The sequence below is a fragment of the Entelurus aequoreus genome, linkage group LG03 (genome assembly GCF_033978785.1).
Source record: "Entelurus aequoreus isolate RoL-2023_Sb linkage group LG03, RoL_Eaeq_v1.1, whole genome shotgun sequence".
In the NCBI taxonomy this organism is placed as follows: Eukaryota; Metazoa; Chordata; class Actinopteri; order Syngnathiformes; family Syngnathidae; genus Entelurus; species Entelurus aequoreus.
This window is the reverse complement of record NC_084733.1, coordinates 41,389,713-41,411,018: the sequence shown is the minus strand read 5'-3', so window position 1 is coordinate 41,411,018 and position 21,306 is coordinate 41,389,713. Positions and strand designations below refer to the sequence as shown.

Sequence of the window (21,306 nt, the reverse complement as noted above, 5' to 3'; positions counted from 1 at the left end):
CTATTGTTTGTGTTTTAGTGAAATACATTGACTCTCTTCTTTTTATTGTTATCCTCTTTAACCTGTACTACGTAGATTAAAGCGCAAGACTTTAAAGATAGGAAATGAAGCATTGCCGCACGTCACTGGATGTGTATACAGTCTTACAAATTTCAACTGTGACATTGGTCCTCATTAACCTTTATCTAGACAATATTTTTGGATGTAAATGTGTGAATCAACTACTGCTGACACCGAAATAAAAGCTTAACATTTTGTTAATAAGAGTTTTACAGCTAGACCCAATTTCAAATTTTTCTTGTCAAACCACGCTAAAATTAACTTATATATTTTATCATACCATGTTAATGACAAGTTTTTATATGAACAAAGGTACTCTTTTTCTGACTGTACAGTAGTGCTGTCAAACAATTATCAGATCAATCACATTTTTGAATTTGGATTAATCAATAGATCGCCCTAATTTCAAAAAAAATATATATACCAATATTGGGACACAAATGCAATTTTATTGTCAGAATGTGAAACAGCAACATTTGGTAAATGTGTTACTTGAATGGACTTCATTTTTTTGTTTAAAACTTGGTGTAGCAGTTTTAGACAAAGTCCAGTCAGGGTGTATTTTGTGAAATTTGCCAGAGAGCACACCGACCAGCAACCTCAGGTAACCACAGATGAGATAAAGGAGTATGTGGGGTGAAAATAAATTGCGCAATTAATGTGTACATGTATACTGTGCTCATTTTTTGTGATTAATCACATAAGCTGATTGTTAATTTTAACAGCCCTACTATGAACCCATACATTTTCTGTACAATCATTTACTTTGATTGGGGATTTGAGGCTGATTTCTATTTAGCCAAGTGAGTAAATAACATTTACTTACTCTAAAAATGTTACTTCTAGACCCTCCACTAGACTTTTCTCACTGAACAACAAGTTTACAAAAAAAGGAAAGATTATATTAATTTTTCAGTCTTTCATATGTTTGCATGCATTCAACTAAAAAACTAAACGATGAAAACAAATGCATGTTCGAACTGTACATCTTTGTTCCAATCTTTAAAATCTGCATTTTTGGGAGTTATTATCCTACCTTTCTAAACTTTTCTGTTTTTTGAACATACAGCACATTATCAGTTCAGGGCTGCATAATGGACACACCTCCCAGTCCTGTTAAGCTCAGCTAAACACGCTTCACAAAGCAAATCCCTGTGCACAGCATGTCAGCATTATCCTGTTTAGGCAAGAGGCACAAGTGAATGTAAAATGTAGACAAGAACCACAAAGCCCTTCGTGATTTTCTACAACCAATGCCGTTTTGGGGGTGAACCAGCTGGGTGGACTTGTGCGCATTTTACACAGCTTTAAAAATTTAAGCTTTACTGAGCTGTGTCTTTAGAATTAACTGTTTTTGGTCAGTTTTTAAATTTAAACAACTTTTATGTAGTGTTCCTTTGGAACACGGCATATACATTTGTTCTTCTGTCAACATGCTCATAGTTCAATTGACTTAAATTCCGTAAGGACTGCTACTGGCCATGCAACCTGGTGGTCGAGTCTATGTTTTGGCTGGTCTGGGTTTGTCTTGCCAATGTTTTCGCAGCTGGACTCAGAATTTGTTCGGTCGCAGCTTTGGCTCTATGCATGGACACTTGAGCAAGTGGAACAGGAATGAGAACTGTAATCCACCACCAGCCCAGGAAAACCCTCGTGTCCTTATCACAGGTAAGACATCTTTCCCTAGCGCCCAATGACTAAAGGAAGGCTTTTTTAACTTTTTAACTTTTCTTTTTTTTTACACATTTCATCCTAACACTTAATCCTAAACCTAATCCTCTATTAACTGTTGTACTTTTATACTACAACATATAATTGGTTTGAAAGGAACACATTTACTTATCTTTCTATGTTTTGAATAAAATCACTACTATAATAGTTCAAATCTTTGTAGTACAAGTGGAATACTCTACACATGTGCCGTTGTTTTCATTGTGCTTCAGTAGCACGATGATATTTTTGGTCATCACGAGGCTGAGGGTTAAAAAGCGCAAATAGATTACTATGGCAAAACAATTTTTTTATTTATGTATTTAAATGTGTGTCTTTATTACCTTTTTTTTTTTTTGACACTGAATTTATGTTACTGAATTTTTTTCTGTTTTCACTTTTGTGAACTCAAGTTTTTCACCTCAAATTCTGATAACAATTTCATTTCAGTCTACCCCAGGGCAGTTGTGGCTATGAAAGTAGCTTACCACCACAAGGTGTGAATGAATGTTTTTAACATGTAAAGCGACTTTGGGTACTTAGAAAAGCGCTATATAAATCCCAGGGATTATTATTATTATTATTATGACTATCAAAGGCCTACTGAAATGATTTTTTTAAATTTAAACGGGGATAGCAGATCCATTCTATGTGTCATACTTGATCATTTCGCGATATTGCCATATTTTTGCTGAAAGGATTTAGTATAGAACAACGACGATAAAGTTCGCAACTTTTGGTCTCTGATAAAAAAAAGCCTTGCCGTGACGTAGTCAGTTGTTCGCCTCTTCATATTTTCCTATTGTTTTCAATGCAGCTAGAGCGATTCGGACCTAGAAAGCGACGATTACCCCATTAACTTGAGCGAGGATGAAAGATTCGTGGATGAGAAACGTTAGAGTGACGGACTAGAATGCAGTGCAAGACATACGAAGGAATCAATAAAGTACTATCTATCTATCTATCTATATCTTTTTTCGCTCTGACCGTAACTTAGGTACAAGCTGGCTCATTGGATTCCACACTCTCTCCTTTTTCTATTGTGGATCACGGATTTGTATTTTAAACCACCTCGGATACTATATCCTCTTGAAAATGAGAGTCGAGAACGCGAAATGGACATTCACAGTGACTTTTATCTCCACGACAATACATCGGCGAAGCTCTTTAGCTACTGAGCTAACGTGATAGCATCTGGCTCAAATGCAGATAGAAACAAAATAAATAAATCCCTGACTGGAAGGATAGACAGAAGATCAACAATACTATTAAACCATGTACATGTAACTACACGGTTAATAATTCTCAGCCTGGCAAAGCTTAACAATGCTGTTGCTAACGACACCATTGAAGCTAACTTAGCAACCGGACCTCACAGAGCTATGATAAAAACATTAGCGCTCCACCTACGCCAGCCAGCCCTCATCTGCTCATCAACACCCGTGCTCACCTGCGTTCCAGCGATCGACGGCGCGATGAAGGACTTCACCCGATCATCCGTGCGGTTGGCGGCTAGCGTCGGCTAGCGCGTCTGCTATCCAAGTAAGTCCTCCTGGTTGTGTTGCTACAGCCAGCCGCTAATACACCGATCCCACCTACAGCTTTCTTCTTTGCAGTCTCCATTGTTCATTAAACAAATTGCAAAAGATTCACCAACGCAGATGTCCAGAATACTGTGGAATTATGAGATGAAAACAGAGCTATTTTGTATTGTTTTCAATGGGGTACCGATACTTCTGTTTCACTGGCTATGTCACACGCATACGTCATCATCCAAAGACGTTTTCAACCGGAAGTTTAGCGGGAAATTTAAAATTGCACTTTATAAGTTAACCCGGCCATATTGGCATGTGTTGCAATGTTAAGATTTCATCATTGATATATAAACTATCAGACTGCGTGGTCGGTAATAGTGGGTTTCAGAAGGCCTTTAAAAGAGTTAAGTTGCATAAATTCAGTGTAAAAAAAAACCCATTCAGTGTTAAAAAAATAAATAAAATCATTGCTAATAGAGACACAAATCAATCTCATTTTGTTGAAGGATTACAATTTAGAACATCTTGGAACTCATTTTCTGTCTACTCATCATATACAGCGTATTAACAACACTGATTTAGTTTTTTTTATATGTATACTGTAAATACATAAGGCCGGCTATTCCATCGAATCGGTGCCTTTATTTTGTTGTAACTCTCTCAAAATAAACGTAAATGTTTGTCTTTTTAAAACTCTAAATCTAATAATACTCATATCGAACTACTCAAACTGTGTATTGGCTTAATTGAGTAACAGGACTGAAAAGTAACAGGAGTGAGTTTTTAGCATAGAATTAGTAAATACATGCACTAGAAAAGCACTCTGCCAGACCCTATCTGAAAAATTCCTTAATCAGACTGTGATCCAGATCAGCACCTAAATGTTAACAAATGTTCCTTATCTTACTGTTGACATTTTCTGAAATGTAGATGAACATTTGCCAATAACCTTTTCAGCTGTCAATAGCGGAATGAAACAAATAAAGTAAAGCCTCTTCTCAGTCACTGTCTTTGTCTCTGTGGGTGGAGGTGGAGCCACTAGCATACACACACGAGGTGAGGCTCGTGACGTAAACATAACGTGGTAGAAATGATCGGGATCAGCCCCAAAATGTAATGACTTGTTTCTTGTCCAATGTCTGACATTTCCAGGAAGTTTCATGAAAATCCGCTCACAACTTTTTGAGTGACCTATAATGGAATGAAAGTAAATGTATATTGTATGTACTGTATGTATATTCATAGTCATCCAATACACAGAAAAAAAAGAGGAACCTTATTTCCAGCCTTCTCGTCGTCTGAATAATGCAATTTAATGTTGACCATGTGACTTGTGGAATATTCTACATTTATCAGAGGGTGTGATGTGTTCAGGCACAGATGTAAAACTCAAGGCCCGGGGGTCAAATCTGGCCCACGACATCATTTTATGTGGCCTGCAAAAGCATGGAAATAATGTGCATCAATAGAGTACTTTATTTTTCTTATTAAATGTATTTGTTCTTTCCATTTTGACAGAAAAATATATGGACTCCATAAAATTGCATCTTTTAACCTTAAAAATTCTGATCATATAACAAATATATTATTACACACTGTATTGCAAAAAATGTTTGTAAGAATAAATATAAATATTTAAATATCTGGTTGTCAACTTCACTTATGACTTCAAAGCAAGTTATCCATGAATTAGTACATAGAAAATATCAAATGATCAAATGCATAAGCAATTGCATAATAATATCATGAGGTGATGATACATTTATATTTAAATATTATTTACTGTTACAAGCGGCCCTCTGAAGGCAGCCATACATGTGACGTGGTCCTCAATGAAAATTAGTTTGACATCCCTGTGTTAGGGTAAGAGGACTGAGTGAAAACCCAAGAGCTTGACCAAAGTGTAAATTTTGGCTAAACTGTTTTAAATAAAAATAAAAACAAATAAGTGTATTTGGAATAAGGAGTAGAACAAATATGTGAAATATGATTATATTTCATGATACAGTCTAATTTTACCCTTTCAGAGGCAGGAACAGTAAACAAATGCTAGTTTTTCAGTGTTCAAGGTAGTTTAAATTAACAATTGTGTTTTGAAAGCAGCACTAAGTAACTTTTAACCTTCATACAATATTTTCATAACTTTTGGGATGATACATCCATCGACTTACAACTAGTTCAATGGCACCTCTGTCATGGCCTGGGGCAAGGGTGGCAGGAACCCTGCCACACAAAAAAAAACTACAAATGTGCAGACTGCTTCACTCCCTCTTGCCCATTCATTAAAAAGACAGAAGTCGATGCGAACGCCTTCGTGCAATTACTGCTATCATGGCAGAAGCTGTAAAACAACAACAAAAAAAGAAAAAAGGGAGGCTATCCCTCAATAAAAGGACAGTCAAGGATCCACATTGGCCCGGCTTTCACTTGCTGGCTTGAGCTCAAAGACAAGGAGGAATTTTCGACCGATGCTGCCTTGGCTCTGTTCCTGCTTTAATAATAAGTACCTTTCAATGCTCAAATCAAAATGATAATGCTAACATTTGCTATCAGAAATTTGCATGGTAGCAATAAATATCCACCAGCTTGATAGTTTTCAGTTCCACACTGACACGACAAGCCACGCAACAAACTCAAAAGTACTGTATAAAGAAAAAACAATACAATGACTGCAAACCGCAAATATAAAGTTTGAGTAAAATATGTAGGTCCCTACTGTGGAAAGATCAGTCATACTGAATCATTGTGGTATTGTCGTGTCAGTCTGTATGTACGTGACAGCAGTGTCTGACGATTTGCAACGCCATGCACTGGTCCTCATGGAAAATGTGGTCTTCCTTCAGGCAAAATACTACCGCTTTGGCGCCGCCAAAATCAACCAAAACTGACAGTTCTAAATTGGTGCTTTAATTATGCAATTAGATCAATGCGCACAAATATTTAGTCAATTCTATTGTATGTTTACATATCTATTTACAAATGGTACTGATTCTAGAATAGCCCATCGAAACTCACTACAACTTTATGATTTAAATCAAGGCTGTTAAAAAAATTACGAGTTAACTTATAATCACATAAATTGTGTTTACATACAGATTAATAAAGCAATTTATTTCAACTGTACATGCTCCTTTACCTTAACTGTGGATGGTTACCTGGAAGACGTATTGGTTGGTCAGTGATCAGGTCAATGCATACTTGTTATGTAGACCCCAAAAAAATCATAATACGACCCTTTCCCGTATGACATTCTGACCATAAAATTGTATTTGTGTCCTAATATGGGGCTCTTTTTTTAAGTTAATTTGAATTTAGATGAATAATCCAAATGCAAAAATGTGATTAATCTGATTGAAAATAGGTGTCATTTGGTAGCACTGATTTAAATATTAAACCCCCTTGATTGCAGGTGGGCTTGGACAATTAGGTGTGGGGCTCGCAGAGTTACTTAGGTGAGTTGTTTTTTTTTTACTTTGAAAAAAATCCCAGTATGCTTGAAAACACTGATGGCACCATTCCTCAATTGTTGTCCAGGAAGCAGTATGGAACAGAGAATGTAATCCTGTCCGACATAAAGAAGCCCCCACCTCATGTTTGTAAGAGTGGTATGTTCATTTTCTTCCATTCAGTATTAATAAATGCTAACTTAGAAGTTAATAAGTGGCCTCAACGTTCTCTCTCTGTTTAGGTCCATTTGTATATGCTGATGTGTTGGACTACAAACATCTCAGAGAACTGGTTGTAAATAATGGCATCACTTGGCTGGTGCACTACAGTGCTCTGCTGAGCGCTGTCGGGGAGGCTAATGTGGCCTTGGCGCGCAAAATCAACATCACAGGTCAGCTTAAATGTGCACTAGTGTTACATTCGTCACCTTTTTTAATGCACTCAAAGCTCTCATTTTCTGTTAAGGTCTTCATAATGTGCTGGACTTGGCTCTGGAGAACTGTCTGCGCCTCTTTGTGCCGAGCACCATCGGAGCATTTGGTCCTTCTTCTCCTCGGGACCCTGTGCCTGACCTTTGTGTCCAAAGACCACAAACCATCTATGGGGTGTCCAAAGTTCACGGCGAATTAATGGGGGAGGTACATTTGTTTTAAATAACTTTTGAATCTGATTTTTGTTCACACAGAGTAACAAATCAATACGCTTCTTCTAGTATCTTCATATTAAATATGGCTTGGATTTCCGCTGCTTGCGTTACCCGGGAGTGATATCTTTCAACACACATCCTGGGGGAGGCACAACAGGTATTTCTTCATCATCGTCATCTGAATGTGTACTAGCTTCTTCTGCTGTGGGAACATAAGACACTAATTCCACATTTTTTCTTCATCAATAAAAAATATCTCTGTTAAACCATTCAATTTACAAAACCCAAAACTAGGGCTGCAACAACTAATCGATTAAATCGATTAAAATCGATTATAAAAATAGTTGGCGATTAATTTAGTCATCGATTCATTGGATATATGCTATGCGCATACGCCGAGGCTGCGTTTTTTGTTTTGTTTTGTTTTTTTAACCTGTATTTATAAACTGCAACATTTACAAACAGCTGAGAAACAATAATCAAAATAATAGGGGTGTAACAGTACGTGTATTTGTATCGAACCGTTTCGGTACGGGGGTTTCGGTTCGGTGCGGAGGTGTACCGAACGAGTTTCCACACGGACATATTAAGTAGCATACTGCACGTTGTGTAAACAATACTCAAAATGCCGGACATTTGAGGCATTTAAGAAACTCAGGGCGGTGTTTCTTAAATGCCTCAAATGTCCGGCATTTTGAGTTATGGTTGCGTGTAATAACAATGTACATTCAGGGTTAAGAAGGGGTTAAAAACTAAACAATTGTGGCGCAGTAGCATTCGTGAGGGAGGGGCAGAGACAGAGAGCGAGAGCGAGAGAGTTTTGATAAACGCACATGCGTCGTCAGATTTGTTAGATTAAATTTTTTATTATCTACAGCAGGGGTGTCAAAAGTGTGCATTTTTGTAACATTTTCCTTCTTTATTTGGCAAGTTGAAAGAACATGGCGCCAGTATGCTGTTTTTTTCCCCCCAAAATACTGGAAAGGATAGAAATGTAGTTTATCTCTTTTATCCGATTATTAATCGATTAATCGAAGTAACAATCGACAGATTAATCGATTTTCAAATTAATCGTTAGTTGCAGCCCTACCCAAAACCAGTGAAGTTGACACGTTGTGTAATTCGTAAATAAATACAGAATACAATGATTTGCAAATACTTTTCAACTTATATTCAATTGAATAGACTGCAAAGACAAGATATTTAATATTCGAACGCTGAAACTGATTTTTTTTTGCAAATAATCATTAAAGGCCTACTGAAACCCACTACTACCGACCACGCAGTCTGATAGTTTATATATCAATGATGAAATCTTAACATTGCAACACATGCCAATACGGCCGGGTTAACTTATAAAGTGCAATTTTAAATTTCTCGCTAAACTTCCGGTTGAAAACGTCTATGTATGATGACGTATGCGCGTGACGTCAATCGTTGAAACGGAAGTATTCGGACGCCATTGAATCCAATACAAAAAGCTCTGTTTTCATCTCAAAATTCCACAGTATTCTGGACATCTGTGTTGGTGAATCTTTTGCAATTTGTTTAATGAACAATGGAGACTGCAAAGAAGAAAGCTGTAGGTGGGATCGGTGTATTAGCGGCTGGCTGCAGCAACACAAACAGGAGGACTTTGAGGTGGATAGCAGACGCTCTATCCGACGCTAGCCACCGACCGCATTGGTGATCGGGTGAAGTCCTTCGTCGCGCCGTCGATCGCTGGAACGCAGGTGAGCACGGGTGTTGATGAGCAGATGAGGGCTGGCTGGCGTAGGTGGATAGCTAATGTTTTTAGCCTAGCTCTGTGAGGTCCCGTTGCTAAGTTAGCTTCAATGGCGTCGTTAGCAACAGCATTGTTAACCTTCGCCAGGCTGGAAAGCATTAACCGTGTATTTACAGGTCCATGGTTTAATAGTATTGTTGATTTTCTGTCTATCCTTCCAGTCAGGGGCTTATTTATTTTGTTTCTATATGCAGTTAAGCCCGATGCTATCACGTTAGCTCCGTAGCTAAAGTGTTTCGCCGATGTATTGTCGTGAAGATAAAAGTCACTGTGAATGTCCATTTTGCGTTCTCGACTTTCATTTTCAAGAGGATATAGTATCCAATAGAAAAAGGAGAAAGTGTGAAATCTAATGAACCCTTGTACCTAAGTTACGGTCAGAGCGAAAAAAGATGCGTCCTGCACTGCACTCTAGTCCTTCACTCTCACGTTCCTTATCCACGAATCTTTCATCCTGGCTCAAATAAATGGGGTAATCGTCGCTTTCTCGGTTCGAATCGCTCTCGCTGCTGGTGTAAACAATGGGGAAATGTGAGGAGCCTTTCAACCTTTGACGTCACGCTACTTCCGGTACAGGCAAGGCTTTTTTTATCAGCGACCAAAAGTTGCGAACTTTATCGTCGATGTTCTCTACTAAATCCTTTCAGCAAAAATATGGCAATATCGCGAAATGATCAAGTATGACACATAGAATGGATCTGCTATCCCCGTTTAAATAACAACATTTCATTTCAGTAGGCCTACTGAAATGAAATTGAGAGTCGAGAACGCAAAATGAACATTCACAGTGACTTTTATCTCCACGACAATACATCGGTGAAGCACTTTAGCTACGGAGCTAACGTGATAGCATCGTGCTTAAATGCAAGTAGAAACAAAAGAAAAAAAGCCCCATACTGGAAGGATAGACAGAAGATCAACACTACTACTATCAGGAGACACAGAACCAAACACTGGACCTGTAACTACACGGTTAATGCTGTGCCGCCTGTCGAAGCCTAGCAATGCTGTTGCTAACGACGCCATTGAAGCTAACTTAGCTACGGGACCTCGTCAGAGCTATGATAAAAACATTAGCGCTCCACCTACGCCAGCTCTCCTCTGCTCATCACCACCCGGGCTCACCTGCGTTCCAGCGATCGACGGCGCGACGAAGGACTTCACCACGATCATCGATGCGGTCGGCGGCTAGCGTCGGATAGCGCGTCTGCTATCCAAGTCAAAGTCCTCCTGGTTGTGTTGTTGTAGCCAGCCGCTAATACACCGATCCCACCTACAGCTTTCTTCTTTGCAGTCTCCATTGTTCATTAAACAAATTGCCAAAGATTCACCAACACAGATGTCCAGAATACTGTGGAATTATGTGGTGAAAACAGAGCTGTTTGTATTGTGATACAATGTGTCCGAATACTTCCGTTTCAATGATTGACGTCACGCACAAACGTCATCATACATAGACGTTTTCAACCGGAAGTTCTCCGGGAAATTTAAAATTGCACTTTATAAGTTAACCCGGCCGTATTGGCATGTGTTGCAATGTTAAGATTTCATTATTGATATATAAACTATCAGACTGCGTGGTCGGTAGTAGTGGGTTTCAGTAGGCCTTTAACTTATAATTCAATGGCAGCAACTAATTGCAAAAAAGTTGGCACAGGCATGTTTACCACTGTGTTACATGGCCTTTTCTTTTAACAACACTCAGTAAACGTTTGGGAACTGAGGAGACCAAATTTTGAAGCTTTTCAGGTGGAATTATTTCCCATTCATTCTTGATGTTCAACAGTCTGGGGTCTCCGTTGTCGTATTTTAGGCTTCATAATGCGCCACACATTTTCAATGGGAGACAGGTCTGGACTACAGGCAGGCCAGTCTAGTACCCACACTCTTATACTATGAAGCCACACTGTTGTAACCCGTGGCTTGGCATTGTCTTGCTGAAATAAGCAGGGGCGTCCATTACAACGTTGCTTGGATGGCAACATATGTCTGTAATATCATCGCTTACGTGCAGTGATTCCTCCAGATTCTCGGAACCTTTTGATGATATTACGGACCGTTAATGATGAAATTCCTAAATTCCTTGCAATAGCACGTTGAGAAATGTTGTTCTTAAACTGTTCAACAATTTGCTCATGCATTTGTTCACAAAATGGTGACCCTCGCCCTATCCTTGTTTTTGAATGACTTAGCATTTCATGGAAGCTGCTTTTATACCCAATCGTGGCACCCACCTGTTCACAGTTAGCCTGTTCACCTGTGGGATGTTCCAAATAAGTGTTTGATGAACATTCCTCAACTTTGTCAGTCTTTTTGCAACTTGTGCCAGCTTTTTTTAAACATGTTGCAGGCATTAAATTCCAAATGAGCTAATATTTGCAAAAAATAACAACGTTTTCCAGTTCGAACGTCAAGTATCTTGTCTTTGCAGTCTATTCAATTGAATGTAGGCTGAAAAGGATTTGCAAATCATTGTATTCTGTTTTTATTTACGATTTACACAATGTGCCAACTTCACTGGTTTCGGGGTTTGTAGTTCCCTAATTTTCAAAGGGTACCTATGTTTATAAGTATTGTTACAATGATGAATCTTCCTGTTAAACAATGCCTAAACATTCAATCATAATGTTCAAGTATTTGGGTGTCAGTTTGCACGCAGTTTCTGTTCGCGGGCTTTTTGCAGTCTGGCCATGTTGTTGACATTTGTGACATTTCCCCAGTTTTTCTATACTGTCTTGGTTATCGTACGGCCAAATATTGCATGTAACAAAGCAGACCATTTGCCTGTGTATAATTCAGCGGAATAGAGTGCCCAAACAAAGCATCTCTGATGTTGGTGAGACCTGAAAGTTCATCATGTCTTCTTATTGAAAATATGTAGAGTTTCTCATAGTCAGTCAAAAATTTCATATATGACAAATGGAGTATTTTACAGTCCCTCCAGAATTTTGCAGGCTGTTTTTGTGATTGTTGCGGCCTAAAATGTCTAAACTCGCGGAAGTATTTCAGAAAAGTTGCGGAAAAAAGTGTGATGTTTTGAAGTTTTTTGTTCAATAATATTAAATTAACTTGTAATTTTATAAATTTGTTATCATTGTTTAAAACAATTCCTTGTAACCTTAAACTAGAAAAGCACAAGATGTCAACAAAAATTGGAAAGCAAATACTGCATTATTGCGTTACCTGTTTTATACCACACAAACATAAAAGGAGAATTTGTGGAAGTTTTTTCAGGAAGTTGCAGCAAAAGTTGTGATGTTTTGAAGCTTATTATTTTTCAGTAACATTGAATCAACTTGTGAGTGTGACAGACTAAGCGCTCGCAACCTCTTTATTGACAGATTATGCCATTCAAATCTTCCATGATGCCCTCAGCAAGGGTCACCATGAGTGCTACTTACGCCCCGACACCCGTCTTCCCATGATGCACATCTCTGACTGCCACCGTGCCACTATAGAGTTCATGCAGGCTCCCGAGTGCCAGCTCTCCCTTCGTACCTACAACATTGCTGCCATGAGCTTCACTCCAGAGGAGGTGGCCCACGAAATCCGCAAGCATCTCCCTCATCTTAAGGTCACCTACAATCCAGACGCTGTCCGTCAGACCATCGGTACGACTTAAAACGTCTGGGTAACACTTTAAAATAAATACACACTGTCAAGCATTCATAAAGCATAAGTAAATACTAGGGGTGTAACGGTACGTGTATTTGTATCGAACCGTTTCGGTACGGGGGTTCCGGTTCGGTTCGAAGGTGTACCGAACGAGTTTCCACACGGACATATAAAGTAGCGTAGCGCACGTTGTGTAAACAATGCACACTGAGGCACAACCCACGGCATGCTAGCAACGACCGGGCTAGGACAACATGTAAAAGCCAGAGCTGGAAGACCCTCCTGCCTCGTTAAGATCTCCCGTTTGGGAACACTTTGGCTGCGCGGTGCGATACAACAATGGAGGACGGAGGTTTGCCGACATTGTTCAGCAGCGGTAAGGCATGCTTCTGCCAACACGTCAAACATGCTAACCCATTTGAAGCGGCACCACCCCCAAGCGAACATCGCTTCAACAAAGATAAAAACGAGCAAACAGCTCCCACCACTTACTGCCAAGTTAGCTAGGCTGGGGGGGGGGAAAGAAAAGTTAATCTGAGGCTGAGTTGACCTGAAACTGTTTAATGTTGCACTTTTCATATGTAGAAGAAAGGTTTTGTCATTTTATTTAATCTGAGCAACAACTTGAGGCAGTTTAATGTTGATTAACGTGGACCCCGACTTAAACAAGTTGAAAAACTTATTGGGGTGTTACCATTTAGTGGTCAATTGTACGGAATATGTACTGTACTGTGCAATTTACTAATAAAAGTCTCAATCAATCAATCAAAAAAAGCACTTTATATGTAGAAAAGTTTTGTTAAGAAACCATTCGTAGCCTTATCTTATTTAGTTTTTATTTGATATATGTTGACCACATTAACCCTGGCAATGGACTTTGTGTGTATATGTATGTTATGCCATTGTTTACAAATTTGGTAAATAAATAACCAAAAAATGTATATTTTGTTGTTTTCTTACTGTACCGAAAATGAACCGGACCGTGACCTCTAAACCGAAGTACGTACCGAACCGAAATTTTTGTGTACCGTTACACCCCTAGTAAATACTGAATTCAGAATTATAAAGCATATATCTGAAATGAATACACTGCAAATTATTTGCCACTTGCCAAGATTTTAAATTTAATTTCTAGAACGTTCCCTTGTTTTAAAAGCTATTTACTTATTTTTAGTCACTGACTTTACATAATAACCTTCATTTTAGCATTTGGGGGTATTGTGTGTATAATTTTGAGGACAAAAATTAATATATTCCATTTTGAAATAAGGCTGTTATATAACACAATGTGGAAAAAGTGAAGGGCTTTGAATACTTTCCAGATGTACTGCATTTCTATCTTAAAAGTCCTGCTAATTTCTAGATTTAAACAAATCTTATTTTATAATGTCTTATCATGTAAAATTAACAAGTTGCATAGACAGATAATTACACTAGTTTTTAGTAATTTTTTTCTCAAATCTAGTCTTTTTTTATCGTATGTTTTGTCAGCTCTTTATTGCAGTGCACTCACTGATAGTCCATAAACACGTTGTATATGTTTTACTCATTACTGTATTAACATTCGCATCCAAAAAACGTAATGTTTGCCTTTTATTACTTATAAAAGACTGCGTTAGCATTCCTACATAATACTTAGGTATTGTCAATGGTTTGTTACATTATTTAGGAAGTTTTTGTGAGTAAGACTTTTAGTAATCTTTCGAGACATTTATACATACACATCCAGTATTATCAGACTTATATGAATGGTTATTTCTGTCTTTATAAACGGCATACTAATGAGTGTTTATGTCGGGAATATGCTTTATTTATTATGAATTCAATATTTACTGATGCTGATATTGTTTACTTATTATAAAGTCTTACCAACGTCTGCTGTACAGGATATACCACAAAGTGAAAGGTTGAACGTCATTGGCTGTGCTGTTATGGTTGTGTCTTTTGCAGCAGACAGCTGGCCGGTGAGATTTGACGACACCAACGCCAGGAGAGATTGGGGCTGGGTGCCAGTGTTTGGGCTGGAGGAGCTGGTGTCAGATATGCTGCACTCCATTCAGGACAAGTGTTTGCCAGTCAGCTAGCAATATCTGCGCTGTATAGACTAACTGACTTTGTTTCACCTTGAATTATTGTGCATAACTCCTTAAAATTGACTAAATGAAGAATACACACACACACACACACACACACACACACACACACACGCACACACACGCGCATTTAGGACTGTTTTTCAGGAATTACATACTGTCCAGTTACATACTCAACTGTGCTGTTTTATTTGTTGTTGTAATTGAAAATTGGTATGGAAAAAAAAATAACAATGTTATTTTTAACTTGAAAAGCTTTGGCTGTTGAAATTGACTGTGATGATGCTTAAACCGCACTTGCACCTCGGTTTTTGTTATTAATCTTTTTTAAAGGGTCTGAAACTGTACACAAACATTTTTCCTTCAGAAAACAAAGTAAATCCAATTAATCCAATATAGACATCCAAAAGTTAACACAAAACACTTTGTATAGAGAATAATTACGTGGATTTTCAGCATTCTTAGACTTAGACAGACTTTATTGATCCACAAGGGAAATTGTTCCACACAGTAGCTCAGTTACAAAGGATGGAAAGTGTAAGGATGGAAAGGATAATGCAGGTATAAAGTAGACTAAAAATGTACCGTAGCAGCAATATGAAATTAAACATATATGTAATATTTACATATTATATATACAGTATATAATATATACTGATATATTATATTATATTTGTATATAATATATACAATATATAACAAATATCTACTATTGATAATATATTTATTTATATCTGCACCTTATTGCTCTTTTATCCTGCACTACAACGAGCTAATGCAACGAAATTGCGTTCTTATCTGTACTGTGAAGTTCAAATTTGAATGACAATAAAAAAGAAGTCTAAGTCTAAGAAGTCTAAGTCTATTCACGAGAACTACTGAGGACAGCCGTTAAGCGCCAAATTACCCTTGTTTGTTTTGCGTTACCAGAGTGGTGCATTCGATGACACTATGGAAATACGAACTCTCTTTGACTCTTCAAATTTATTTGTCTCCATGATAGGTTATTTTGCAACAGTACTTAGTAAAAAAAGCACAAAGACTAATTCCCCTCATGTGTTTAATTGTACTAAAATTGAGGTAATGTTTGAAAACTAAGACAAATTTTTGGTGTGTGAAAACCAAAGTTCCACTGCAATTCATAAAGGATGCTGTACCAAACTAGTAATTGCAATTTATTTCCAAGTTTTTGTTGTGAGTGCTGAGAGGTCTTGTCCCCTGCTGTCACCAAGCTGAAGTTAATAGACAACTTGAGCACATTTTGTTAACATATCATAATGTATCATCACAACACCCTGGTACAATACAAATGGCAGTGTAGAAGGTTCCACCATTGCATCACATCATTCCTTTTCTGTTCATGATAATGTCTGTGGTCAAGCACCCAAAGCCCAATTCCTCCTAACAATTGTTTGGACTGAAAAAATATTAAGTTAAAAGTTAAAGTACCACTGATACACACACTGACCACACTCACACTGGGTGTGGTGAAAGTACCTTCTGCATTTGACCCATCCCCTTGTTTCACCCCTTGGGAGGTGAGGGGAGCAGTAAGCAACAGCGGTGGCCGCACACCGGAATAATTTTGGTGATTTATCCACAACCCTTGATGCTGAGTGACAAGCAGGGAGGTAATAGGTCCCATTTTAATAGTCTTTGGTATGACTCGAATCCATAAACAATGCTTTGTATGCCTTTTAATCATTTTGTGATTCTCTCTGGTGTTGTAAGACATACATATCTAATGGGGCACAGGTCCCCCACAATAATTATTTAAAGGGGTCCTATTATGCAAAATCAACTTTTCGTACCTGTTGGTAGCTGTTTTTGTGTATTTGGGATCCCCATAAATCCCGTGAATTTTAAATCGAACCATGGAAGCATGGCAGAGATATTTATTAAACGATCTTGCCTTCATCCAAATTCGCTCCAAACAAACCGTTTGGAATTTATGACTTTGGTGATATATTTTGCCCGAGTTAGTCAATGGATATCTCCATGTATGGTCAAGGTTCACCCAAAGAGCTTTGTGCGAGTCGTCCCTTTTTATTCAGTTGTAGTCCAAAGTTGTAGTCAATAAATTCCTTATTTTCCTTTATCCTCTTGTTGTGGGGCAGACTGGCTCCTAGGTGCACATGCATGCTAAAATCCTCCGCTGTTACCATTTCTAATACAAAGTAATGTATAGTTCTAACTTATATCTATCATTAGACTCGATATAGAGGCGCTAAAAACTACAACATGGCTGACGGGGTGAAGACGCAGTCAAAAGAGGCATGGGCAGGAGGAAGACTTCAGCACGTAAATGAGACCACCCACACTGTAAACCCGAACAGTTCTACAAACTCATAACAATTGCCGTCAACTAAACCAAAGTGAGTTAATTAGTTTCACCTGACACTGAAACATTAAGTTTTCCTAACGAATAATAGCGTTTTGAGTTCACAGCGTTTAGTAAGTGTAAGTGAACACTGTCTCTCAACGTGAAAAGTCTAAGTTAACGGGCGTGCGTGAGGGGACGTGACGTCTGACGTCACTACCCCTAGCGTCTGACGTCACGTATCCAGAAAATTCAAGATGGCTGCACGCTAGCGGGAGCGAAGAAAAGTGGAAAAAGAGTGTTATTCGTCAAAAAACCCACACAACGACGGTCATTTTTTAGCTGTGCTATTGTAAAATTGTCTTTTATCTATGTTTTGTGTTCCGGGGGACCCCGATTTCAGAATTTGAAAGTTTTGCGCTTGAAGCCGGTGAGTAACGTAGTAAATTACAAAAGTTCAATACAGTTAACTTAGGCTATCTTTTGTTAGACGTTATGAATGTGTGTAGGTTACATGCTAAGTAATAGTTAACAAAAGTAATTGATATTTAACATTTCATGTAGAAAATATCTGACAACTCCACATTGTTTTTACACCTAAATATTTATATCTGTACAGGTGTTTGCAGAGTTTCATCGTATTACAAATGTGAAACTACGCAACCAGTTCTACTGTGAACTTGACCGCTACACACCAAAACTAGTTGCACTGTATGGACAGAAGTCCTCAAGGACTGGAAAGGGAGCAGAGGCACTGCAAGAGATGCTGAGAATTTAAGACTTGGAGGTAAGTTTATGTTTGACTTTTTCACGGGGACAATGCTGATCATATGTGTTGTCATTGCAGATTACAGATACCTTGATAGTAGTCAGTCATCCTGCTGAATCATAGATAGATAGATTACTGTTTTTAACATAACTGAAGCATATACATTGTTATATCAGTGACACGGACTGGGCATGATGGCACTTTTTCTTGTTTCTCAATCTAGGAAGAACATGACATCAACATGCGACGCACTCTGGTTCTTCATTGACTTCCAGTGTATCTCCGGGAGGATGACACTGAATTCTACAAAACCTGTAATGTAAGTATGTTTCTGCAGCCAGAGTTATGCTTCATTCTCTCTCTCTCTCTCACACACACACACAGTGACTGATCTCTCTGTGCTTTGAGAGGAGATTTGAGGAGCTGAGGAGGAGGAAGAAGGACAGGAGAGGAGGGGGGGAGGAAGAAGGAGCAGAGGAGATGATGAGGAGGAGGAGGAGGAGAGGGGGACTATGCATACTGTATGTTTTGGCTCTACAAACAAGAATTGTGTGACATCCTTCTGGATTGGTTATAATTGATTTTCTTGTGTTTTGCAGGGTGAAGATGAGATGGAGACCACTGGCGTTTCTCTCTGTGGCCCCTGACTCCACTGGTTCCAGCAGCTTCAGCCCGGAGAACATATCCATCGGGATAGAGGATGAAGTTGTTATGAGCGAACTTCCCAGCTTGGCTGATGCATTTGTGGTGCTGCTTGGTTTAATCTATGCATTACACTTAGATTATCCAAAGAAACTCACTCACACATTCACATTCATCCAGAAAGTCCTGCTGTGTCTGGATGATAAAGCACTGAAACCATGCCTACTCTACCAGAAAAATGAGTTGTTAAAGGAGTAAAGAAGCTGAGAAATGCATGCCTGCACTCATTCACCATGCATAAATGTGGTTCAGATCAGCATAATTATTGCAGCCATGTTGTTCTACTGTTAACATGTCTGATTTTGATAGACATGTCTGTTAAAATGTTGAAAGCACTTTTGCGTATGCCCAGTGGGCTTTTTATAAGTTTAGAATGAGAGGTAAATATTTTGTTAATTTTATTGTACTGCCTCCTTGACCTCACTGATCTGAGTCAGCCCTCAGTTGTAATGATGATTCAGTTATTTATTTATATTATATTTTCTTTGATTTATTGTATTTTATTCTGTTTTATTTGGTATGTTTTTTTATTTTCCTAGTTTGCACAAATTTAGATGTATGTGCTGCTGCTTTCATAAGTTGTTTTTTTTCTCCCTTGAGTAAATACAGTGCAGAGAAAGGGAAGTTTGTTCATCCCCAATGATTCAAAATAGGCTGCTAAAATATATTTGTAAAAAAAAAAAGAAAAAAGTTTGAATCCAGGTGTTGCACTTTAATGTTATTCGACATTTCAGTTTTACTAAGCCTGTTCTGGGAAAATAAAAAATTAAAATGTAACAGTTGTTATTGCCTTTTTAAAAGGTAAGTTTTAAGGTGCTGTTTTATACCCTAAGAAATTTTGACAGTAACACTTTAGTCAAGAACCTTTTATTGCATGGATGATGTTTCTCTTGCACAATCATACATACATGATTATAGTTCTACAGCTACATGTACACAACAATCTGCACAACTGAATTTGCACACTTAGTTTTTTTTGGCATGTCTTTGGGGGACAGAACCTCAGAAAACACAGCTCTCTAAAAACAGGGCATCTTGCACATTAAGTCGGCAAGAAGTAAATATTTTGAGTTCATAAAGCTGTAATATTTTGAGTAGATACTATTGATATTAATACATTGTATTCAGTTATTTTTTTCAAGCCCATGTAATTTAGTTTTTATAAGTATATTCAATCAAATCATTTAAGTATGAAGAAGACATAAATATTAAGTTAATGATAATTTAAAATGCTATATTGAACTTAGAATATAAATTAAGTCAACTGAACACACATTTTTTAAGTATACTGTAACTCAAAACATTTATTATGATAACTTAAAAGTTTTTACGTAATCAGTTACATAAAACATTTTGAGTTTTCTGAACTTGCTCGGGTTTACAGTGCACAAAACAGCAAATTCTGAAGAGACAGTCAGAAAGCGGCTTGAAGAAGGTCTGTAAAACATAATCTATGCACAATTTGGACCAAAGAACCACTATTACATGTTATGTAGACCACAAGGAAGTGTTTTAAATGTAAATGTAGGGGGGGGGTAAATCATATTAAAAATATTTACTTCAATTTATCATTGATTCATCAAATTAACCATGAAATCATGAAATTAAACATGTATTAAATGATTAAATAATGAATTAAATAGAAAAATAATTAGGCCCTGCGTTGAAGCAGCCACTTGTCCAGGGTGTACCCTGCCTTCCGCCCTTCAGCGCCCCGGCGACCCCAAGAAGGACAAGCGGTAGAAAATGGATGGATGAAAATTATTATAAAATATTGAAATCATTTGTTCTTTCTATCTTCTCCTGCTCCTGCACCAAACACTAAATATATCGATTCAATAAAGTTAAATACAAAAAGGCAACAAGAGTATCCTACACTTCTCTTTTGTACAGCAAATCTGTACAGTAGATATGGGCATCTACATCAACAATATGATTTGCCTGAGTGGCTGGACAGGACATAAAAAAAAAAAAGATTTAAATCATCCATCCATCCATTTTTCTACTGCTTGTCCCTTTCGGGGTCGCAGGGAGTGCTGGGGCCTGTCTCAGCTGCATTCGGGCGGAAGGCGGGGTACATCATAAAATAACGAAATAAATTAAAAAATTATTAGATAATTAGATGTATGTTTAAATTAATGACACATAAGTTAACACAAAATGTCTATTGATAATTAATTAATGACACATTTCAGCAAATATTTGGCCCTCCATAAAGCATAAACTTGAAACTTCTCCCTTGTCTTTCCTGACTTGTTTCAGTCTCTCCCCCTCGTCCCTGTCCAAAGTGTAAATTAAAAATAACTATCCATCCATTTTCTACCGCTTGTCCCTTCCGCATGCAGGAGCCTATCACAGCTGCATTTGGGCGGAAGGTGGGGTACACCCTGGACAAGTCGCCATCTCATCACAGGGCTAACACAGATAGACAGACAACATTCACACTTACATTCACACACTAGGGCCACTTTAGTGTTGCCAATCAACCTATCCCCAGGTGCATGTCTTTGGTGGTCGGAGGAAGCCGGAGTACCTGGAGGGAACCCACGCAGTCACGGGGAGAACATGCAAACTCCACACGGAAAGATCCCGAGCCCGGGATTGAACTCAGGACCTTCGTATT

General features: G+C 38.1%; 1 protein-coding gene and 1 long non-coding RNA gene across 2 annotated transcripts; both read left to right on the top strand.

The window, feature by feature from the left end:
• Window positions 1-1,248: 1,248 nt before the first annotated feature.
• On the top strand, window positions 1,249-16,744 carry tdh2 (L-threonine dehydrogenase 2). The gene is made up of 8 exons (XM_062040496.1): window positions 1,249-1,728; window positions 6,715-6,757; window positions 6,840-6,910; window positions 6,994-7,143; window positions 7,218-7,390; window positions 7,465-7,555; window positions 12,526-12,795; window positions 14,750-16,744. The coding sequence occupies exons 1-8, from the start codon at window positions 1,542-1,544 to the stop codon at window positions 14,881-14,883; spliced, it is 1,119 nt and encodes a 372-aa protein (XP_061896480.1). The 5' UTR covers window positions 1,249-1,541; the 3' UTR covers window positions 14,884-16,744.
• Window positions 16,745-16,758: 14 nt separating this feature from the next.
• LOC133645652 (uncharacterized) lies at window positions 16,759-19,432 on the top strand. Its single transcript, XR_009825165.1, has 4 exons — window positions 16,759-17,642; window positions 17,832-17,999; window positions 18,205-18,502; window positions 18,581-19,432. It is a non-coding gene; the product is annotated as an uncharacterized LOC133645652 (long non-coding RNA).
• Window positions 19,433-21,306: the final 1,874 nt, after the last annotated feature.

Excerpts from the sequence above, each read along its gene's own strand:
- tdh2 (XM_062040496.1), top strand. The coding sequence starts at position 1,542 with ATGCAACCTGGTGGTCGAGTCTATGTTTTGGCTGGTCTGGGTTTGTCT. Across the intron at positions 1,729-6,714 it reads CCCTCGTGTCCTTATCACAG|GTGGGCTTGGACAATTAGGT; the intron begins GTAAGACATCTT and ends CCTTGATTGCAG. Across the intron at positions 6,758-6,839 it reads GGGCTCGCAGAGTTACTTAG|GAAGCAGTATGGAACAGAGA; the intron begins GTGAGTTGTTTT and ends ATTGTTGTCCAG.